The sequence below is a fragment of the Drosophila albomicans genome, chromosome 2R (genome assembly GCF_009650485.2).
Source record: "Drosophila albomicans strain 15112-1751.03 chromosome 2R, ASM965048v2, whole genome shotgun sequence".
NCBI lineage: Eukaryota > Metazoa > Arthropoda > Insecta > Diptera > Drosophilidae > Drosophila > Drosophila albomicans.
This window is the reverse complement of record NC_047631.2, coordinates 20,117,414-20,139,910: the sequence shown is the minus strand read 5'-3', so window position 1 is coordinate 20,139,910 and position 22,497 is coordinate 20,117,414. Positions and strand designations below refer to the sequence as shown.

At 40.3% G+C, this 22,497-nt stretch overlaps 5 protein-coding genes across 10 annotated transcripts; 2 read left to right on the top strand and 3 right to left on the bottom strand.

The window, feature by feature from the left end:
* Positions 1–7,206: 7,206 nt before the first annotated feature.
* On the bottom strand, positions 7,207–13,143 carry LOC117575755 (N-terminal kinase-like protein). 4 transcript variants are annotated; one of them, XM_034260115.2, is made up of 10 exons: positions 12,549–13,142; positions 11,864–12,440; positions 11,580–11,803; positions 11,121–11,526; positions 10,416–11,058; positions 10,187–10,351; positions 9,976–10,121; positions 9,776–9,904; positions 9,303–9,714; positions 7,207–9,239 (listed from the first exon to the last, which is right to left on the bottom strand). In XM_034260115.2, the coding sequence occupies exons 2-10, from the start codon at positions 12,242–12,244 to the stop codon at positions 9,112–9,114; spliced, it is 2,634 nt and encodes an 877-aa protein (XP_034116006.1). In that variant the 5' UTR covers positions 12,245–12,440; positions 12,549–13,142; the 3' UTR covers positions 7,207–9,111. The 4 variants fall into 4 exon arrangements, with proteins under 4 accessions (XP_034116006.1, XP_034116005.1, XP_051862328.1 ...); XM_034260114.2 differs by having other exon boundaries at positions 12,553–13,142; XM_052006368.1 differs by having other exon boundaries at positions 9,776–9,895; positions 11,864–13,143.
* A 20-nt stretch (positions 13,144–13,163) lies between these two features.
* On the top strand, positions 13,164–14,453 carry LOC117575131 (ATP synthase subunit gamma, mitochondrial). The gene is made up of 2 exons (XM_034259233.2): positions 13,164–13,299; positions 13,355–14,453. Exon 2 carries the CDS (start codon positions 13,378–13,380, stop codon positions 14,269–14,271), a length of 894 nt encoding a protein of 297 aa, XP_034115124.1. The 5' UTR covers positions 13,164–13,299; positions 13,355–13,377; the 3' UTR covers positions 14,272–14,453.
* Positions 14,454–14,881: 428 nt separating this feature from the next.
* On the bottom strand, positions 14,882–17,083 carry LOC117575128 (integrator complex subunit 11). The gene is made up of 3 exons (XM_034259231.2): positions 16,762–17,083; positions 15,733–16,707; positions 14,882–15,662 (listed from the first exon to the last, which is right to left on the bottom strand). The coding sequence occupies exons 1-3, from the start codon at positions 16,973–16,975 to the stop codon at positions 15,058–15,060; spliced, it is 1,794 nt and encodes a 597-aa protein (XP_034115122.1). The 5' UTR covers positions 16,976–17,083; the 3' UTR covers positions 14,882–15,057.
* Positions 17,084–17,255: 172 nt separating this feature from the next.
* LOC117575127 (GATOR complex protein WDR24) lies at positions 17,256–20,541 on the top strand. 2 transcript variants are annotated; one of them, XM_034259230.2, is made up of 8 exons: positions 17,256–17,491; positions 17,557–18,196; positions 18,254–18,586; positions 18,654–18,735; positions 18,801–18,965; positions 19,022–19,483; positions 19,549–19,734; positions 19,796–20,541. In XM_034259230.2, the coding sequence occupies exons 1-8, from the start codon at positions 17,371–17,373 to the stop codon at positions 20,150–20,152; spliced, it is 2,346 nt and encodes a 781-aa protein (XP_034115121.1). In that variant the 5' UTR covers positions 17,256–17,370; the 3' UTR covers positions 20,153–20,541. The 2 variants fall into 2 exon arrangements, with proteins under 2 accessions (XP_034115121.1, XP_034115120.1); XM_034259229.2 differs by having other exon boundaries at positions 17,258–17,491; positions 18,651–18,735.
* LOC117575133 (probable glucosamine 6-phosphate N-acetyltransferase) lies at positions 20,244–22,350 on the bottom strand. Of its 2 annotated transcripts, none has more exons than XM_052007935.1 (5): positions 22,175–22,350; positions 21,369–21,579; positions 21,181–21,308; positions 21,057–21,118; positions 20,244–20,998 (listed from the first exon to the last, which is right to left on the bottom strand). In XM_052007935.1, exons 1-5 carry the CDS (start codon positions 22,175–22,177, stop codon positions 20,755–20,757), a joined length of 648 nt encoding a protein of 215 aa, XP_051863895.1. In that variant the 5' UTR covers positions 22,178–22,350; the 3' UTR covers positions 20,244–20,754. The 2 variants fall into 2 exon arrangements, with proteins under 2 accessions (XP_051863895.1, XP_051863894.1); XM_052007934.1 differs by lacking the exon at positions 22,175–22,350 and adding an exon at positions 21,749–21,846.
* Positions 22,351–22,497: the final 147 nt, after the last annotated feature.

Here is a 22,497-nt window from a genome sequence, read left to right as displayed (position 1 = left end):
AAAAGCACAAAGCGCAGAACAAAAAAAAAAAAAAAAAAAGAACTATAAAAATCAGCAGAGCTGTGACTCTGGTATTTTTATGCCCTCTGCGCGAAAGTATCCGAGCGACTCCGACGCATATTTCAATTCCAACTTGTCAAGCGAAAAAGGCTCGTAAAAGCTAAATCTGAAATCAGCAAAGCCGCAATTCTCCGGTCCCTGAGTAATTAATCGACACTGCCAGCGAGTCGCGTCGTGTCGCGTACAATGAAAGAAAGACACTTCGAGACTCAGACGCAGACGGAGTCGGAGACCGAGACAGACAGACGCACAGACCCCTAAATCTGAGGCTCTGAGACTGAGCAGTCTTCAAAAATAAAAGATCCACAACGAGGGCTGGCAAATTGCTTTTGAAATGTCATCATGGCATTCCAATTTGAATATAGATTTTCATTAGCATGTGAACTACAAATATTTGTCATATTACAATAGAATGTGGTTTACAGATTAATCAGCAAATCATACAAATACATATATAGCATACATTTGGGAGTCGAATTGAACAATGCGCATGTTGCCAATTCATCAAAGCTGCCAAATAAAATAAATTGAAAAGAGATAGCTTATGTCAAGCAGAGACAGAGGAAAGAGAGAAAGATAATTCGCGAGTGTGGCAGATAAAAGATTTCCAAATTAACAACAAATTAAAACCGCACACACCTTAAAAATGGAGAGCATGTCGGCAATAACAGGGCTACAATAATAATATAAAACACCAGCATAAAACGATCTAAAGAAAAGCGAATTTTGTATACACTGTGTGCAGAAAAAAGTTATTTCATTAATCGAATAAAGTTATACACTGTATTAACTATAATTATGTTTTCTTATTTTTAATGTAATTATGCATTTTTCTTTTTTCCTAATATTATGTTACTTCCAACATTTCTTTAAACAAAACAATTTATTTTTCAATACAAATTTTAAGATTTACAAACCAAAAAAGTATATATTTGTTATTTCAAATAATTATTTTAGTAAATCGAATATTATTGTAACTTAATTATTTAATTTAATTACACTTAAATTAAGTTTACGTTAAATTTATTACAATTCAAAAGTGTTCTGAATAACTTGCAAATCGCTCATTATAACTGATATGCCGCTTGGCAGCGTAACACGGAGCGTATGTGCAATAAATAAAAAGTTTGCCGTCGTTGCTGTCGCCATAACATCAACAGCCACAAACTGCTGCTGCTGCTGCAGGCAAAGCAGGCGACAGAGGTGTAGAAAGCAAAGCAAGGCAGCCAGGAACACCAGCTGTGGTTGAAGAGTGGAGAGAGGAGGAGAGCCAGAGAGAGATAGAGAGAGAGAGGGAAGCGGAATAGGAGCCAAGATCAGCGCAGGCTGCTTGGAGCACACAGCTGTGTGGTTTTTGTTATGTCGCCACACAAATGTAGCGTAAAATTTTGACTACCGAGGCAATGCGACGTCGACTGCGACGCAGGCAGTGACGCTGGCAGCAACGTTGACGACAGTTCCTAGAATTTCACAATCCATTTTCAACGCGTTTTTAACTGTTGTTTGCCGTTGTTGTTACCTTTATTGCTGCTGCTTTTGGTTTATTTAGTATATGTTTTGCTTATTTTTGTGAAATTGAATTTATCATTTCGCAATTTAACAAAAAAGAAACACACATACGCACAGTTGTACACAGTTGTAAAGCGCCTTTTAAGTCGCGCGACAATGGCAGCCTGTAATTGACCCACTTACCGAACGTTGGATGATGCGGGTGGCGGCACACAGTGGCATGCGGCATGCGGCACGAGGCATGAACTTTATGCAGCACGTCTGGCAATGCCAACAAGCAAAAAGTTGCCCGCAAAACAGCAACTGAAACTGAACTCAACACGTGTGCACAGCAATCCAGCAGCCAAGCCCCACAGCTTGAGCTCGAAACCTGTTTGCAGGCGCTCTAATTGTGCTGTATTCACCTAGCCATCCCCCAGCTCTCCCAATTCCCTGCACCTCCCTCCTTAGCCTTCAGTTTGTGTTGTGTTGTCTGCACGTTTTCATTCATCGGCAAACTGTTGCATGCAACTCAACAAAAAAAAGAAGAAAAAAACAGTCCAGCAGTTGTAAACTTAATTTTGTTTTCGTTTCTTATATATATTCCAAGTTTTTTTGGCCGCTCGTGCCACTCGTGCCACACTTGGTTGGAGTCTCAATGTCCACGCGTTGCATGAGTCATCGTCATCGTCTCGCAGATCTCGCAGTCTTGTTATTGGCTTTATTATCATACGCGACACGCATTCGCCGCGTTTATCGCTCGTTTTTTTATTTCTGCGGTTTTGCGCGGTTTTTCTATTTAAGCTCAGCTCATGGGGGGCGAAGCGTGGGGAGACCATTTGAAACTCTTATTTGCATATACTATGTATAACTACTATATCGCTTATTTGCTTTGGGGGTTTGTCCATTTAGCAACAGCAACAAGACTCGGTGTGTTTGCGTTCTGGGCCCAAGAAACACGCACCTCTTTAGGGTTTCGACCAGCTCGAAAAACGGAAACTACCCAACACTTGTGTAGATATAGATATAGTATGTGATATATTCCAACTTATGTATGCTCTGCGCATGCTCTGCGACCATCGGGGAAATCCCAAGATGAGCAATACTTCCACTTCCATTGCTTAAGTCGAGTGCAGAGTGAACTTAATTCATTAGCCACATGTTTATAAATAAAACTGGCAAACTTTGTAATTTTAAAGATAACTAAGCTTACTTATCACAGCTTGCAGACTGTGCTTAAATTTCATAAGAATCAAATTGTTTGCGTTGCTTATTATCAATGGCAATTGTATAGTTTGGTCTAACTTGAAAGCTAACGAGATTATTTTGCATACGCGTGTGCCACATCCGAGTTTAAATTTTTGGGAGATTTTTTTGCAAGGAAGTTTGCTTGACCGACAGATAAGAGTCCATCGTCAGCCAAGCAACTAAGACTAAGACTACCCTATGGATTTTGGGTATAAAAAATGGCAAGAATATTTTACTAGGCACCATGCAGTACGACAAATAAGTAGGTTGAAGCATGGAAAGTTTTTATGATAAAAAATTTCTTTAAAATAAATTTAGAGCAGAGTGATTAAGTTTTCTTTAGAAATTCTGCAGCTTGATAATAAATATGGGTAATTCTCTACTCTAGATTAGTACTTTAATTAGAACTAAGAATGGTTTTGGAACTTTTTTTTTCTGATAATTGCAAAAATTAACAAATTCGTATGCAAAACCAAAAAATGAACGAATTTACATATTTTATCTTAAAACAGAACAAGTTCCTAAAATCAATCTTAGCTCATAAAATAGTACTAATCCAAAGCTTTAAGATTAACCTTCACTTATTTTTAAAATTGTTTTAGTTTATGTTTTTTTGTCACTGTAAAAATGGTCTCTCGCGACATTTGTCAGAAAATTACCCATATGCTATCCGATATCCACCATCATGGCACAGAAGACATCAAAGGAAAATCTAAGCCCAGATGCCCCAAATGTGGGGGAGAATTATCAATGCAACACATCTTAGATACCTGCCCGCAACTTATTAACAGGAGGTTCCACCTATTTGGCCAAATGCAACCCACCTCTCTTCTTACCTTACCTACTCATAATAATGTTAAGCTACTAATTAAATTCCTAGACATCAACAACTTATTAAACAACATATAAATTAACTGTCGAGTCGATGGCCTTAGTTGCTGGCACTCCCTTCTTTTAGTTATTATATTATTTTGTATAATAATTAACATATAAATAAATAATATAATTATAGAGCTTTATCATTCCCAAAGGGGCGTGATGATTTGAAAGACTACTTGAAATTCATATGCATTTATATTGAACACTTTAGCTTGGCAAAAACTGCAAATATTGTTAGCAAATAGCAAGTTCACATAGCCAGTATGATGCCACTGGTATGAGTTGCTTTTCCAGATGATAAGCCACAGTTAGCTTAGATGCACCTGCATACTGATTACTGTACAAATATTTATAAAACCAAGACGCTCGACAGTTTGCCTAATATAAGGGCAAGCTGCTGTAATTGCCCCCATAAAAGCGGAGCAAATCAAATAGTTTCTACATGGAAATTGAAAACTTGTAAAAGCGATAAAGTATGACGGTAGTTCTGGATAACTTCACAAGGTCAGCGACAGCATCAGAAGGTGAAGAACGTCGAGATTTTTCTTAATCGATGACAATAGTACTGAAGTCAGAAAAATGCAATGAAATATTTACGAACCGCTCCTACAAATACGAAGGAAAAAACAAACAGAAAACAATAACACACAAAATGAAAAACATGAACATTAAACCAATGCAAACTGCAGCTAATTTGAAATTTTAAACAATATTTACAACAACAAACGATGCCGAAAACAAATCCGAAGCCGAAGCCAAAGCCAAAGGCAGCGGCACGTTGCGCTTTGCGCTTTGATTGAATTGAATTGAATGCGAGACGCTGACTTTAGAGTTGAAGTCAAAAACGCCAAATAACATGGGAATTTCTCAAGAGACTGATCGAATAACAAATACGCTATAGTAGAAAATACTACAAATTTAGAATACTTATAGTATTTTTAATGCACAATTATGGAATAGTAAAAATATATAATAGAGTAATTAAATTAAAAATAAATAAACAACTTAACTTAACATACATTGTTTTATGTTTGCTCAGTATAATATATAATAAGAAAACTTTCGAAATTCTTAAATTTATACGAATTGCAAACTAACAGTTTCCCAAGAAAACATATAACTGATCTTCCATTATGTGAATTTGATGAGTTAAAGACTGCATTATATTAAAAAAAAGTAAACTACTTTACTTTTATTTACAGGTTAGCTGAAAAATTAACTGAATATCAAATATAAACTTAGTCAATCAAAATGTTATTCTAAGTTGTTCTGGCTCCACTATCAATTTTAATTCTAAGCTACAAATATAATAAACAAGAATATACTTCTCTGACTAAATAATCTTACCACTTCAAAAGATAGAAGAAGTTTTAAGAAACGTAATAAAATGCAATACTTTCCAAATATAACTGTACTGTAAATAACAATTTTAATATACATATGAACTAAATATAGAATTTTGATTAACTAAACTAAAAAGCTAATATTCTGATATTAATGAAAGTAAATGTTGGGTACTAAATATAATATTTATTTGTTCACTAATCATCTACCCTAATGTCTATCTTATTTACAGGGTATCTTCCTAGCAGCCCTACAAATACAAGATCAGTTGCTGCGACATCAACGACACAAAGCATTTAATGCATTTTGCGCACGCTTGAAGCGAGAAAATGATGTGAATTTTGTGCATTTTGTAGAATTGTTGATTTGTTGGTATTACCGCACACCTGCGTGCCCAATTGGCATCGGTGACAACACAACACCACACAAAAATATCAATTTATATTTCAAGTTTAATGCATGCCGCTGACAATCGTACGTACAATCGTACGTATGCGCAATATGGGTGGCATTTGTGATTTTGGCCAAGAGGCTGCGATTGATTATTAACATAATGATCTCAATATTTGCACAGCTTTATCACGACCAAGCATTTAATTATACGAATCAGCCGCAGTACATGCAATTAGACACGCGATCTCTCTCTCTGTCTCTGGTAAGGCAGGGCGTATGAGTAATGCAAGTGCAGCATTGTTAATGCTATGATTATCGCAGTTGTTGCCTGCTTGTCAACCACCCTCTCTCCGCACTTGCAAATAGAGATTGTTCTTAGCAATGACTTCAGCAACTAAAAATAACACTCCAAAGACATTTCAGATTTGTGCTAAACGAAACGAAACTATTTTGGACTTGCTCAACACGAAAAATAAAAAAATACAAAAGCTGAGGAGTGAAGTGGAGTGGAGTGAAGAGGGGAAATGAAACGAATGCAAGACTCAAGTATACTCAAATAATGAGTAATTGACTCATGGCAAGGGCAGCTCCAACATTCAAGTGCAACACAGAAACAGAAAAAACTGAAAAACAAAAACTGAATGCGAATGCGAAACGAGCGCGTGAGAAAAGCAGCCAATCAAATTAGCACAGTTTGTGGCTTGGTCTTACCTATAAATAAGTAAGTGGAGCGCCTCCGAATAGCGTGACGCTGTGAAACGATCTGTAATAATTGAAGAACCAATATAACCATTCGTTCCCAGACTTACTACAATGCACCCCCATATAATGCAAAAAGGAAATCGAATGCGGTTGCATATAATACACAACATCATATGGGATACCGGCATAAAAACTTGCGATGGTTTTTTAATCCAACTTTAAAATGGTTATCAAGAATATTTCAAATCATATATTTCTTTTCTAAGAATAAATGATGACAGATGATTAAAAAAAAGAATTTAAATGTAGTCCGATTATTTCCAATTCTTTACAACTACATCTCGTTGTGGCAACATTGTGATATACTTCTTTAATTTAACTTTAAAATGTTTATCAAGAAAATTTGAAATAATATATTTGCCTTTTCTAAAAATAAATGATAATGAGAGATGATTAAAAAAAAAATGAATTTATATGTAGTCCGATTATTTCCAATTCTTCTTTACAACTGCATCTCGTACTATCTTTGTGGCAACATTGTGGTCTACAATGTGGCCCTTCTTTAATCGAACTTTAAAATGTTTATCAAGAAAATTTGAAATCATATATTTGCCTTTTCTAAAAATAGGTGATGACAGATGATTAAAAAAAATGAATTTATATGTAGTCCGATTATTTCCTTTCTTTACAACTGCATCTCGTACCATCTTTGTGGCAACATTGTGTGGCACTTCTTTGGCTGCCACTGCAACTGCAACTGTGTGTAGTCCTTGGGCGCAGCCTAAAACAGCTGTCTAAACAGGCATTTAAACACAATATCCGAAGCGGTTAATGCCATTGGTTTAATTGTTGCAATTAGCAAACAATGCGAAACAGTTGTGAAACCAATTTTCAGAATTGCCTGACCATTTGTGTTGAGGGTGGCTGAACAAAAGAATTCCATCAGCTGCTCTATATACTATATAGTATACATATATATAGAAATATAAAATGCTAATTTATGCTACAGTTAAACTCTCAATGTCCAGCTGTTTGCTCGCTGTAAAACAAATAGTCAAATTTCAATTAGACACAAAGACTCCAAAATGTGTTAAATTTTTCAAAATGTATTTTTACTGATGATTAGTACTAAATAATTTGTTAATTTTGTTTCGTTTTGTTTTCTTCATCATTTTACGTTTGTTTTTCATCTTTTGTTGTTTGGTTTTTTTGTTTTTGTTTTCTATCATTACCACTTTTCAATGAATTCTTTGCAGTCTTTAAAATTTGTCTAAACAATGAATTTGTCATGTTTTAGTTGTAATAAATTTCATTCACTAATTTAATGTTGCTCTGAAAATTGTATTTTCTAGAAATGTTATTTAAAATGAATGCCACAAATACGTTTCTCATTTCTCTAGGACTAGTTAGCATTACGTTGTTGTTGTTATTTTGGTATTCGGTTTTTCGTTTTTATCTTTTTTTTGTTTGTTACTTTTCTTTTTTGCTAGATAAATTGCAATATGTACCAATTTCATAAACAACTGACGCGGCGACAACAATCAGATTTCAAAATTCAACATTACTCCGTTTTTCGTATTTTTTTGGTTTTGATCTTTTACTTTTATCGGATATCGGTTTTCATTTTTTTTTGGTTTTTGGGTATTAAAAAATATATATGGAAAAATTGTACACAGATATTGAGGTATTGGAAAAAATCGGCGTATATGTTATGTATATATATATACATATATATATATATATATATGTATGCATGGATGTACTCATGTATGTATGTATAAGTATATACAGGCTATATATATATATTATATTAGGTAAGGTAAGGTAAGGTATTTGTTATTGTTTATGTAACTTTGAGATGCAAAAAATGGTTTGCGCTTGGTGCTGTTAGTGGGAAAATTCACATTTAAAAATTGTATTTACTTGACCAAATTGATTCACTGTGTGTGCTTTCGGTTTTCGTATCATTTGTTCCTATATAGCAACATAGGAAATAACAGGTGCAATTTTTACTACGTACAAATTGTTTGTAATATGAAAAAGCTTACAAATTATTTCGTTTGATAATTGCTTGCGGTTGTTTCTCATATCCATTTCTTTCTTTTTTTGTTTTATTTTAGCATTTTATCATTTTGTTTTCAATGTTGTTTTTGTTTTTCTTCGTCTCGTTTATTTGTGTTTAGGTACTATATAAAAATACAATATATGTATATATATATATATATTTATTAAAATTCACATTTGGTTTACTTTAGTTTTGCTATACGCGTTTTACAAATTTTTGTTGTACAGCGCGCGCTCCTAGAAAGTCAAATCTGGAATACTAATTCGTTTTTAAATCGGAAAATGGCTGAGCAAATATCTTAGGGACTTTTCTCCATACAAAACACAGCAGGCAGACTGAATTGAATTTGATTAAATTGTTAAATACACACGCACGCATACGGTCATACAAAGACACAGACACACAACGAGAGACAATGCAATTTGATATTAGCACACATGAATGTTATCAAAAAAGATATCGTAGGATGATGAGTCATCTTCATCTTCTTTCATCATCTTTCGAGGATTGCTATAAATTTCAAAATTATTTACTAGCTAGTTGTTGGTTTTACACTGTTAACTAAGATTCGTTTAGTTAGTTTAAAGAGAGAATGTCTTACGAGGATTCCAAATGCTTAAATAATATCGTTCCAGCGTTATACTTATGCTTTAAGTATGCAATTTTTTGTTTAGTTTTATTGCGCCTATGGGCAAAAAATCGAAATGGAGGCTTACTTAAACATCGAGACTGCATTCAATGCAAAAAACACACTCACACACACAGGCACACACGCACATACGCTCAATCGCAAAACAGACAGACAGATATACACAGATGACACGCATACACTTTAGGCTTACAGTTTTTGGAATAAGAGCTAATAAATATACAATGGTAGAAATTTGCAAGCACTTTTGCTGGGTGTTTTTTTGTTTTGTCTGTAAATCCTTTTAAAGCTTTTTAGCGCCCAATTTTAATGGGCCAGTGGCGCGTTGCGCTCGACGCGCCTCCAATTCCCGCTGACGTTGCAACTTCTTCTCCTCACGCTTGCGACGCGCTTCGTCCAGTTTGCTGTTGCCTAAAAGGTTGCATGAAAATATCCATTATTAACTATACTCAAGGCAGTGCTTGATAAACTTACCTGATCCCGGATCGTCAAAAGGCTCAAACTCGCCATCGGCCCACGAATCGCTGTTCCAATTGGCATTATGCATCGAATTGTTTAAATGCGCTGAAGGCGGACTTATGTTATTGCAATTGGTCAATGCACCCGGCGTTGTTGGCGATGTTGTGGCACTGCTCGACAGATTGGCCAACTCTTTGGGCCTCAGCGTCGCTTGCTGCTGTCTCGATGGCGATGTTGTGATGTGTGAGTTAAGCTTGGCAAGTGGTTCAATCAGATCGTTGAGCTCATGCTGCTGCAATTGCTGTTGATGCTGATGCGGCAGCAATGGTCGCTGTTGCTGCTGACTGGATGATGTGGTTGAGGATATCGATTGTCTGGCCATCTGTTGCTGCTGCTGCTCCTGCTCCGCTTGTTCCTCCTCCTCGCACTGCGACAAAATGAGTCATGAGTATGGATTCAAGATTAAATGTAATTCTTGTCTAACTTACAGGATCCTCTTCTAGGCTGCCCCACTCCTCGTTGTCCCAGCCATCGCGCACTTCGTTGAGCGCATTCGCTGTAACCAGTTGGCCATTGTTGGAAGTAGCTGCCAGAGGACTGCTTGGATCCTGCGAAGTCTGCACAATTGCAATTATTTATATCAATATAAATATATGGGAATTGTTTAGTTTAAAACTAATCAACTTACATCCATTTCTCCCCAGTTCTCATTATCCCAATCGTTGTTGCCATAATCAGAGGCCGAGGCAGACGTATCGTTGCTTTCGTGCTCCAACGATGTCATCGAGGTGACGCTACTTGTTGTGGTCGATAGGCTGCTGCTCGATGGTTGCTCTGTAATCATAAAAAAATTAAAATCAAACACGAGCTATAAAACACAAACCAAATAATTAACTTACCAAGTGATGCTGGCTTGGAGAGATTGCGGCCTGTTAATGGCGGCCTTGGTCGAGATGAATCGCTTTGGCTGCGATAGAACTTGGCAGTTACAGCGGTCACAGCCCAACCCGCCCAGGTGGCAGCCGCATTTCCAATTGAAGGCGTTGCGGTATGAACGTCCGCTTCTGCAAATTACAAATATAAAATTGAGTTTTCATTTACTACTTCTACTATCGTTTCTCAACTTACCCATTGTCTCGCGCAAACTTGGATCCTCGGAAACCTTCTCGAGCTTGCCCAGAAAACCGCGTATTGTTTTGAAGGCTGGTTCGCGCACTGTTTTCTCTGGATCGACCGTTAGCGAACACAATGATGGTAAGACACGATTGGCCACCTCATTGAGTAGAAAATATTGCTGTGTGGCTGCCAGCGCCAAAACGCCAGCGACTCGCGCTGGCGGAAACGGATCACGCATGGCACGTATAAATGCCGAAACGAGCACACGTTGACGCACCTGTGGATGCAGATGCGGTGCAATCTTGCCCAGACACACTGTTGTATTGGTGCGTATGCCGCCCTGATCATCGCGCGCTTGCAGACGCGCAAAATGCCGCAAAACTTCCACATTCAAATTGTTGTAGTTGAGTTTGGGTGCCAAGTGTATGATGGACTTGACCGTCTGCTCGCGTATGGTGGCATTTGTGTCGAGGAAGCCGTGCGCCACTTGAGGAAAGATCTGTTCATTGACCACTGGTGGCTGCAGATGCGCAATGAACAGCTCCAGCTGCTGCAGCAGCCGTGAACGCGTCACACGATCCGTTGAGGCAAACAACTTGACAACGCAGGGTACAATGCGTTTCTGATACTCCACTTCGTCCAGCAGCTTGCCAAGCTATAGAAAAATTAAAAGCATTAACTTTAGAGATTGCAAAACAAATTTGAAGCAAGATTTACCTTAAACATGGGCGCCAACACCGCAGAACCAGCGTCGCCATATTCGTAGGCGGTTATCAGTTGTGGAAGTATTTTGTGTTTGCAAACATTATCGGGAAAGTTCTCCAAGTGTGTGGTCAGACCGCTAAAGAAGCGATTCTTCTCCGCCTTGTCTTTGATTTGGATCTCCTCGAGGAATAGCAACGTGTCCACCAAATCGTTCTTGAAGAAACCACCTGGCTTGCGACATCGTGTAATAATATCTGCTGGATTTGGTCGATTTGAAGGCGAGGCGCCAACAAGTTCGCAATAAAGCGACTGCAGTGACTTGGGTATGTGTTCAATATCCTTAAGATTGGAACGTTGTCGCAGCACGCCGTTGAAGGCCTCCCAAACAAGGCAGCCCAAGCCCCACATATCCACAGAGCTGTGAAGAAAAAGTATAAGTAAATAATGTATAAAGTGTTGTATGATATTCACCATTTAGTGGCTGCCTTTAGCTTGCTCTGATCGTTCTTCTCTGGAGCATCGTAAACTTCCAGAGTCACGGGTATTTTGACAGGCGGCATAGGATTGCCATCAGCAGCTGCAACATACTCCAAGCTGCCCAACTTCCATTCGCCGGAGGCATTTACAAACACCGACCAGGCGGAGACGTTGTTGTGCCGCAAATTGCCATCGTTATTGAGAAAGGAAAGAGCACGCTATCAAATTGAGAAAATGTTAATTATATATTTTTACGTTCATAATTTTAGTGGACTTACTGTGATTTGGAAGATGCCCCAGGCCAAATAGAGACCTTTTTGTACATTGTCTGTGGCCAGTTTGGTGAAAAATGTACCCAGGGGTTCCACAGCCTCAGTGGCCACATATAACATCTTATCGGTTTCCAGCGAATCCAAATATTGCAATATACTTGGGTGACGCAACGTCTTTAGGCGTTTCAATGCCGCCTTGGCCAGCTCACATTTCGTATCGGAACCGCTGCGAATGTCGTAGACAAAGACAGAGACCTCCTCTTGGGTTGCCTTGCGTTTGGCCTTGTGCAGTGTCCATATGGAATAGTTGTCAAAGCCAGCGACGGGTTCGCCAATGTCATATGGGAAATCTTTGGAGGAGTCGCGCGAGAAGAACGACCACATCATGTGTTTTGCTCGACGGCTCAATATTTTGTTACGTCCGACAAACACCCAAAACAACAACTACACAACACACACACACTTGCGCAGCTAACAGCACACACACACGCACGCACAACACACACACAGCTGTTGCTGTTCGTTCGCTATGTTTGCTGTGTGTTGACTATTGTTGAAGGCAGAAGAAGAGGCGCTGGGCAGGCTGACGAATAAATGTGAGAGTGAAAGAGAGAGCGAGATAAAGAGGCATTAACATTAATGCGTGTACACCAACACTACCAACACAACATCATCATCATCGTATTGGTACCTACTTTTGCAGCCGTTTTTTGTATTTATCGCGTATTCCTTTTATTTTGGGCCAGCAGCTGTTAACGTGTCTGAGATGATTGCACTTCAGATTTATATCTGCATACACATGTGAATTTATCAACAAATCACTTTAGCCTTCCTCCCACTTGTCTTCCTTTTTTTGCACGTACGCTTCGAAATCTATAAGTTTTGTGTTTCTTTTGCACACGACGACGACGACGAGCAACAATTTTCCAACATACTTTCGGGATTTCAATCGAGGCTTAAGACGAAATTAAAGACTAACGCGCGTTGCAGATGGATACACAATGTTACATTATTACGTTACTATTACGTTGTGCCCAATGTTAATGTTAAATAATTTCGTTTTCTTTTTGTTATTTTCTAATCTTTTCCCCGAGTACGTCAGCTTTTGCTTCTTCTTCTTTCTTTTGGTGGATTCAGCGATGGCACGCGAACAAGGGCTGCACTATCGAATAGCTCAGCAGCTGACTTGGAATATGCAATCGATTGGACATCGAATTTGCTCTAAAGCACTTTGAATTTGTTTACTTAACCATAAAATATATTATTTGTAAATAGTGTATCTAATTTAAGTGCAGTTTTAGTGTATTTATTATTTAATAAACATTATCAGGCATGTCATTCACAGCCGACGCTGACATTCACAACATGGCGCTGACAGTTGCGAAATGTGGCAACACTAACGCCTGTGTTATAACATACGTCTCGCTGCCAACTTCACGCAGGTAAATTTTCGCTGGCTGGTTCGTCGGATTTTTTGTGCTAATTTTTATTGTGCAGGAACTTCAACAGCTTACCGCAGGATGATGATGCAACGTACTCAGCTCTTGTTGCCACTGGCTGTTGAAGCCACGATTGTGGCCCAACAACAGCGTGGCATGGCCACATTGAAGGCCATCTCTATTCGCCTCAAATCCGTGAAGAACATTCAGAAAATTACGCAATCAATGAAGATGGTGTCCGCCGCTAAATACGCTCGTGCCGAGCGTGACTTGAAGGCAGCGCGTCCCTACGGCGTTGGTGCTCAGCAGTTCTTCGAGAAGACCGAACTCGCCGCCGATGGCGCCGCTGAGCCCAAGAAACTCCTCATCGCCGTCACATCCGATCGTGGTCTGTGCGGTGCTGTTCACACCGGTGTTGCCCGTCAAATTCGCGGTGAACTGCAGCAGGATGATGTGAACACCAAGGTGTTCTGCGTCGGCGACAAGTCGCGCTCCATTCTGGCCCGTCTCTATGGCAAGAACATCCTGATGGTGGCCAATGAAGTGGGCCGTCTGCCACCCACTTTCCTCGATGCCTCCAAGATTGCACATGAAGTGCTGTCGACTGGTTACGAATACACCGAGGGCAAGATCGTGTACAACAGATTCAAGTCTGTGGTGTCATATCAGTGCTCTTCGTTGCCCATCTACAGCGGCCCAACTGTGGAGAAGTCGGAGAAGTTGTCGGTTTACGACTCCATCGACAGCGATGTGATCAAGAGCTATCTGGAGTTCTCTCTGGCTTCGCTCATCTTTTACACCATGAAGGAGGGTGCTTGCTCCGAGCAATCCTCTCGCATGACTGCCATGGACAACGCTTCTAAGAATGCCGGCGAGATGATTGAGAAGCTAACGCTTACATTCAACCGCACCCGACAGGCTGTCATCACCCGCGAGCTGATTGAAATCATCTCCGGTGCCGCTGCCCTGACATAAGAAGTGTGTCTAAGTAACACTCCAAAAGGTTCGCAGACGCAGCTTCAAACAAACAGCAACACCAACCAAGCGATTTCTTTTTAAAACGATTCGAAAACGCCAGAGCTGCGTATTTAATATGATTAATTATAATTATCTGAAACATATACCCAGAATAAATAGCGTGGAACGAATTAACTGAATTTGCTGTTAACTATTTTGTTAAGTAAATATAACAATGCAGTTCCATGTCATTCTAATAATCTGCCAAACCTGCTTACAAAAACTTGAAAAATTATGGTTTATATCCCTTTAAAACTCTTTGGAACAGTCCTCTTTCTGCCTAAAATTGTAATAGCTTAATATTACTTTGTTCTCCAAAACACTCTAAACTTGCCTTTCAAAATGATCCAAAATGTATTTAAGCATTGCCTTAAATAACCACAATTCAATCAAAAATTTCTGACTTGGTCACAGGTGTAGATAAAACTCAATTTTCTTTTGAAATCCATTCAATAACTTCATCCAATTCTTGCCATATTTAATCTCCATAATTTATCAACTTCCTTTTCATCTTTCTTGTTAAACAAGAATAGCGAAATGATAAAACTGACCTTTCTTTTTAGAACTATTCTCTAACTTTATTCTGTTCGTTTCGAAAACCCTGAAAAATTGTTATACAAAAATGTTGAAAAATGTATTTAAGCATAACTTCAAATAAGCAACTTTAAATGAAAAACTTTTAACTTAAGAACTATGGAATCAGATAAGACTGGCTCTTCAGCAAGAACTTTCTATACATGAAATCTAACACATATTCTGCAAGACATTTAAAATGTATGCGCCAATATCTTCATCTTGATTAGTCCATGTAATTAAAATGGTCTTATGCTTTGGATCCTTCTCATCCTCTTGAACTTGAACCTCAACAGTCTCCACAGCTATAATGCCGGTATCCTGCAACGTTACCGTCCAGCCAGTCAGCTTCTCTTCTAAAAGTAGCTTTAGCTTTTCGATGGTGCGCATCTTTGGTCCTGGATCATCCATTTTCACCTTTGATGTGAAACGCATGACATGCCGATTGATGCCGATCTCCTTAAGGGCATCCGTTATATTTTGCAACATAATTCGATTATCCTTCATCACTAGAACGCCATGGATGAGGCGACGTCGCTTTGGATCCGGTGGCTGTGCGTTATAAGAGCGTGCTTCTGCTTTCAGCAGAGTAACAGAGGCATCCACGGGTATTTTTACCGGTGTGGAGATCACACACGTTTCGCCATTAGCCGGCATATATGTTTCCAGATTGAATTCGTCACGAATTTTGGTGCGCAGGAATTTCATCTTTTCCGCCTCGCCATGCACAAGCATCACGTTTTTGGGTTCACAGTTCTGTATAAGCTGCATGATGCCTGAAAGACAAATAAATGTATATATTCAGTTTAAGCAATTGTCTATTTGGCTAATTGGTTTTCCAGTTACCTTTAGCATCGGCATGCGCAGAGAAGCTCATGTACTCCACAGCCATTTTTACTTCGACCACCTGTCGATTCTCGAATTCGACTTTCTTGGCGCCACTTAGAATTTTATTGCCTACGGTACCTTGAACACAATAGCCCGGCATAATGACCATGTTGTTCTCGTTGGGCGCCCACTTCTTAAAGATCTGAAGCGAGAGACCTGCATGCAACATACCGGGCGTAGCAAACACCACCATCGCACCTGGATTATCAATATATGCCTTATCAAATGGTTTTATGTGCTTGAAATCGAACATGTTACGATGCACAAAGGTCTTGCGTATCTTTTGGTTTGTCCATGTGATGAACATCTTATAGTAAGTGTTCGCTTTCTCTGTCAAACCCAGTGCAAAGTATATGGGATATTTGAGGTTCATACGCTCCCAATACGTCTCCAGCAAAATACATAATTCTTGTGCTCGACCCAAGGCAAAGACGGGTATCAACACTTTGCCCCCCTTGGCCACGCATTCGTGGACTTTTTTAAGGAAATCACGTTCGCGACATCGCTTTGAGTCGCGTATTGTCGTTGCATAGGTGCTCTCGGAGATTAACAAATCGGGCCGGCATTTGTCGATCCAGGCAGCGCCCAAATGTCGATCTGGTGTCATGTTGTAATCGCCCGTATAGACGACGCTCTGTGAGCCGACTTTGATCCAAAACATTGCAGCACCAAGCACATGACCAGCGTAATACGCTTTGATCTCCAGATCGGTGTCTACCATCATGCTTTGGTGCAATGTGACTGGAATTACCTTCTTCATGCAGTCCTTGATCATTTGCGTGGTGAAGAAATTCGATTCACCCTTCCGCTCGACGGCAACTTTGCGCATATCCTCCAACAAAATCGGCGCAATGGCCTTGGTTGGATGGGTCATATAGATGGGACCGGTGTAACCAACGATCTCCGACATGTAAGGCAAGGCACCGCAGTGATCTATGGTTGATATAGTACATATTGTGATCGTCATGCATTGAGTGAATCACTTACCCAAGTGGAAGTGCGAGATGATCACACAATCAATGTGACTCGTGATGGGTCCTTCAGGCACAATGTACGAGAAGTCTGGAAAGCGTCGCTCATCGTTGTAGCCCATGTGCATGCCACAGTCCAGCATTATGTTCTTCCCGCCCATCGAGAGCAACAGACAACTGCGACCCACATCTTGGCCGGCGCCCAATGGGGTTATTTTGATGTCCGGCATTTTGATGGTAGATGATTTTCAATAATAGAATTTCTCATATAGTCGAAAATACAATTCAATGTGACCGCAGTGTGAATGGCCAAATATGCCGATGGGCTGCGAGCGATGTACTAAACTATGACATTCAAATGTTTGTGATAGCACACAGCTGTTGCGCTTGTAAAGCAATGTTGTCTGTTAAGTGAGGAGTAGCTGACTAATAACGCAGTTTGTTTACAATTTAAATAATTAGTTAATGTTAATAACAGTTTGGGCAACAGCTGCTGCTCACACTTGCAGGTTGTCTGTAAATAACATTTTCATCTGGCTGTTAAGAACAGTTGGACTGTGTTATTGTTTGTCTTAAAGCGGGAGAACATTAAACAATAATTGTGCGGAAATTAAATTTAAATAAGATGCCTGATACTCTGGAGGACTCCGATCCTTCTACAATATCATGCATATGCGTGGAAGGACATGCCAATGCGCTGGCATTGAACAAGGATCACAACCAAATAGCAGTGGCCGGGCGAAGCTGTATGCAAACAAAACAAAACAAATGCAGCTTGCAAATTTTATAAACGAATTCAATTTCATTGCAGTGCTTAAGGTTTATTCATTTGACAACGATGGCTTCACCGAAGTGTGTAATATGCGCGGCAAAAACCAAAATCTTAGCTATTCGGCCAACGATGTGGCATGGAGTACACTGGATAACAATATATTAGCCACTGCGGCAACCAATGGTGTCGTCTCCATTTGGGATTTGTCCAAATTCGGACGACAAAAGCAGTCGCTCGTCTACAATGAACACGAACGCACCGCACACACTGTCACCTTTCACAGCAGCGAACCCAATATATTAATATCTGGCTCACAGGATGGTACCATCAAGTGCTTTGATATTCGCTCCGATAAGTCGGTGAACACATATTTCAGCAACTCCGAGTCGGTGCGCGATTTAAAGTTCTCGCCACACTCACAGAATGTGTTCTCCGCCGTCTCCGAGAACGGAACCGTTCAGCTGTGGGACATGCGCAAGTGTGACAAGTGCATGGTGCAGTTTACGGCGCACAGTGGTCCGATTTACACTTGTGATTGGCATCCCACACGGAATTGGCTGGCCACCGGCAGTCGGGACAAGCAGATCAAGGTGTGGAACATGGATGGACGCGCCAGTCTCGAGTATACCATTCACACCATCGCTGTCGTGAGTCGCGTCAAGTGGAGACCCGAGCGCACGTAAGTCACCTTACTCCTAATAATTATTAGCTGTCTAATTTGACCTATTCTTTGTAGTTACCACATTGCCAGCTGTGCGCTCGTTGTGGATTACAGCGTTCATGTGTGGGACATACGACGTCCTTATATACCATTTGCCTCATTTAATGAGCACACAAATGTCACCACGGGTATTGCGTGGCAAGGCAGCGATTCGCATTGTTTACTCTCTACTGGCAAGGATTCCATCATTTATAAGCATGCGTTTAAGGATGCAACGCGACCAGCATTGAAGGCGAATGCTCAGGGTGCCAGCTTGGGCAGAAACGGCGACATTTCGTTTGCTAACAAAATCAAGGAATATGCCACGAAGTCAAGCGGCGCCTCCAATACCAAAACCACCAACTTCATGTGAGTTTTCAAGGCAAAATGCAAGAAACCAGCAAATTATTAATTCTGTATATATTTTGTTTAGAAGTCGCCGTAAATCTAATCAGCCAGGCAACATGCAATTCCATCTGGATCATTCCAAGATGTACATGTTTATGCTCAAGAATATGGCAAGTCTACCTTAAAAATGTATGACTACTTTTTTTAAATTTAAAATCTCTTTAATCCTTGACAGAATATGGATTCGGGTACTGGGTATCCGGCTCACGATACCACAACTGAGTTGCGGGTGCATGAATGCTTCATTGGCTGCGCCAAAGAGCTACTGTTAAGCGGCAAAAAGCTGGCTGAGCTGTGCGAGCACAACGCTAATGTATCCAAGAAATATGGCAAACACAATGTGAGGTCAACAAATATTCAACAGTTATCATTTATATCAACAAACTCCTTTTACAGGCCACCACATTGTGGAATTTTGTAAAGCTTTTCTATGGCAGCAATCACTTTGAGCCACCCTTCGAGCACCGCTCGTCGTTCTCCAACCAAAAGAATCCCATGAGTTCGCGCCGTGCAACACAAGTTGCCAGCGATTGGGCGCCACATGAAATGGGCCAAGACTTAAATGGCAACAGCCAAGAGGTGGCTTATGAAACAGCGGATGCCAGCGAAGATGGCGATGAGCTGGGCGGTGGTGGCAAACAGCAACCACCTCCGACCAGTTCAGTGATACTCTCCGAGACGCAAATCATCAGCGAGATTACGTTTGATAACTTTGAACTGTTGCGCAATGGCTTTATTTACGTGGGTCCTGCGGATGTAACCAAAGCATTAGCCTTGCCTGACACGGCGCTGCATCATGATGTGCAAGCAGCGCGTCCGCAGCTGGACTTGAAGGCATCCGATCATGAGAAATCGCCGGTGAGTAGTGCATTGAATAAAGTATAGTTGAGTTAATAATATGTACATATTCTCTTTGTTGTTAGCCTCCGCATGTGCCCAGCATCTTGAAAGTGAGTCATGTGCCACCGATACCCATGTGGGAGCCACATCAATTTGTGGCCGATGCTCTGATGCTGCAGAACGATGTGGGTGATGTCCAGACCGCTTTAATTGTGCTCATTGTATTGGGAGAGGCACGCAAGTTGCTACCAATTGAAGATGCCGTTGTGGTAAGTATTCTCCATTAGCAAAGTAACAAGTGTCCAATTTAAAATAAGTACTTTCTTGTAGGAACACTGGTTTCACACCTATGTGGATCAGCTGCATCGTTATGAGCTGTGGAATGAAGCCTGCGAGGTAATCAATCGTGCCTGGGTGCGTTCAGTGCGACAGCTAAATCAACACTCCACTGTGATGCACACGAATTGTGGCGAATGTGGTCGACCTCTTGGTGGCAATGTTGGATGGTATTGCGATAAATGCAAGTCGATGCAGTCGGCCAAGTGCAGCGTCTGTGGCCTAATTGTGCGTGGCGTGTACGCCTGGTGTCAGGGCTGTTCCCATGGCGGACACATCGAGCATTTGCAGCAGTACTTTGCGAAGCATTCAAAGTGTCCCAAATGCGGACACTTGTGTTCGTATTCGTGACATGTGGATGAACCATAAATCCATTCTTAATTGTAATTTATAGCAAAATAATCAAGATTGTATATAAAGCAAAAATGTGTTAGCCATAGAATTGTTGTTTTAAAAATTACTGTATATATTTATTTACATGCAAAACGTACACATATACATATATCTGTAGATTGTTAAAAGCTACTTGATGAACGTACTCTTGAAGGGCATTATAACAACAACCTTTATCGCATATTCAGTAGCAGAAAGGAGAGAAAAAATTATAAAATTGAGAGTTCTGTAAGATTCAAAAATAGAATACAACCATATTGCGGTTGCCTTAGCCATCTAACTAATTGTATGTCCTTATGGATGGAGTTGTTAGGATACCAACCATAAAGGACACCACCGCCTGCCAGCGCTGTCCAAAAATCCATGCGCCAAGTGCAATGCAATTTTGTGCAAAAGTGATTTTAGTAAATGCAGCAAATGAAATGAACATCTTTTTGTAACCGAGCGAGTTCATTTCGATTTTTGAGTTTTTGACATTGCGCCTTGCGCAGCTGTCGCTTTAAGTAAATTGTGGAATTTACTTAAAGCTTGGATTTTGGAGAAGCGTTGGCGGCTAATTGTCAAGAGGAAAAATCAAGGCTCACAGTTTGGCAAGCATCGCTGACAACACCTGCGGCAGAGGCTGAGGTAACATTGCGTTTCGTTGGCGCCTCTTCGTCATAGCGAATTGTCATTGAATTTGAGTTGCCGGGTATCAAAACATAGCCGAGTGTTTCATAGAACTTGATGAGCTTGTCCTTGCAATCCAGGGACATTTTATAGCAGCCCAATTGCTCGGCTAGCAGCGACACGGTTACAACAATGCTGTGAATGAGGTCAAAGATGAGATTATTTTGCATTATAGAGTAATTATGGGACCTACAGTTTTCCCAACTGCTTGCCACGATAGGTGTCATTGACCACAACATCCTCCAAGCGTCCACGCTGCAAACAAAAAGAACATATTATCAATAATAGATCATATAGTTACTTATGGAGTAACTTACCACTGCACAATTGTGTATGAACTTGCGCTCAATGATTAGGGAGGCAGCGCCAATGATTTCACCCTTGCGTGTGTCTTCAATAACCGTGACATAATAATCCCCGCTAGCTTTCATCTGTGAAAAGCGCGCTGTGAAAGATATATTCAAATTAGCTAGACTGAAATATTAAGTTTAAACTCATCACTTACTCAAAAACTGTGTGCGTGTTACGTTGCCCACATGTGTGAGCTGGGAAAGCAGCTGCAGAAATCCGCGATCGTAATCCGTATCCTTCAAAGGACGGACCTTCATCCATGGTTCACCAGGATTGGCAGCCGAGATGAATGGCTGGAACTTTGCTGGGCTGCGATGAAAATCGAGCTGCAGCAGCACTTTTGGATCATACAAATATGTTTCTTGCTGCAAAACAGTAAAAGAGAGTCAAAATAATTAGTAATTGCAAAGTTAATTAACTAGTATATTGATTAGACGATTAGTATATTGATTGCTACATATAAACAGTATATCAGTTGTAGTAATAAGCAAATGAGAATAAATCACTTTGTCTATGAACTACATATATGCTAACCGTAAATTGCACCATTTTAAAGAAAAGGGCCAACGTCAGCAGTTGACGCCGTTGCAAGAAAGACTGACAACAGGTAGAAAGACAACAGTGGAGAAGCAGGAATGGTTAAGAAACGGTTGAATAGCAACTGGTTTCAATCACTTTCGATGGCCGCTGTGACTGGTTTTTCGGTTAACATGTTTTTCTTTTCTTTTGTTGCGCATTAATTTCAACGTAAGCGTCAATCCCAAACCGGTAAAATGCGTACACGGTTGGCGGGTCTATTATATATTATTGATTTCAGTTTATTGTTGTGCGGACAGCAGGATTTAATTCGCCAAGCCCGCCAAGTTGCTTTTCAAGGTTGCAAGTGCTAATTTAACTGTCACATGGCCACGTTGTTCGCTTGGAATTCTATTTAAAATGTAAGGCCCAAGAAATACTCACCATTATTTTTGTTTTTATCTAATATTTTTACGTCTGATAGTGGTATAAATAACAACAAGAACAACAACACAGCACCCACGCACGCAAGAACTTCAGAAGAAGGCGGAAGTTTTTTCCGCTTGTGTTATCTCTACAACTTACAGGAGCAAGCGACGGAGCGCGACTGAGTAAAGACTGTAAAAGAGCAGACCGCGAGCAGTGTTCGTGAGATTCTAATTGGCAACTACTCACTGAGTGAGTGAGTGACGAAACAGACGAAGCACCTTTCAAAGTGAACGGCAAAGAATGTGTAAAAGCAAATTGCCAATTGCAGTATCTGTTGA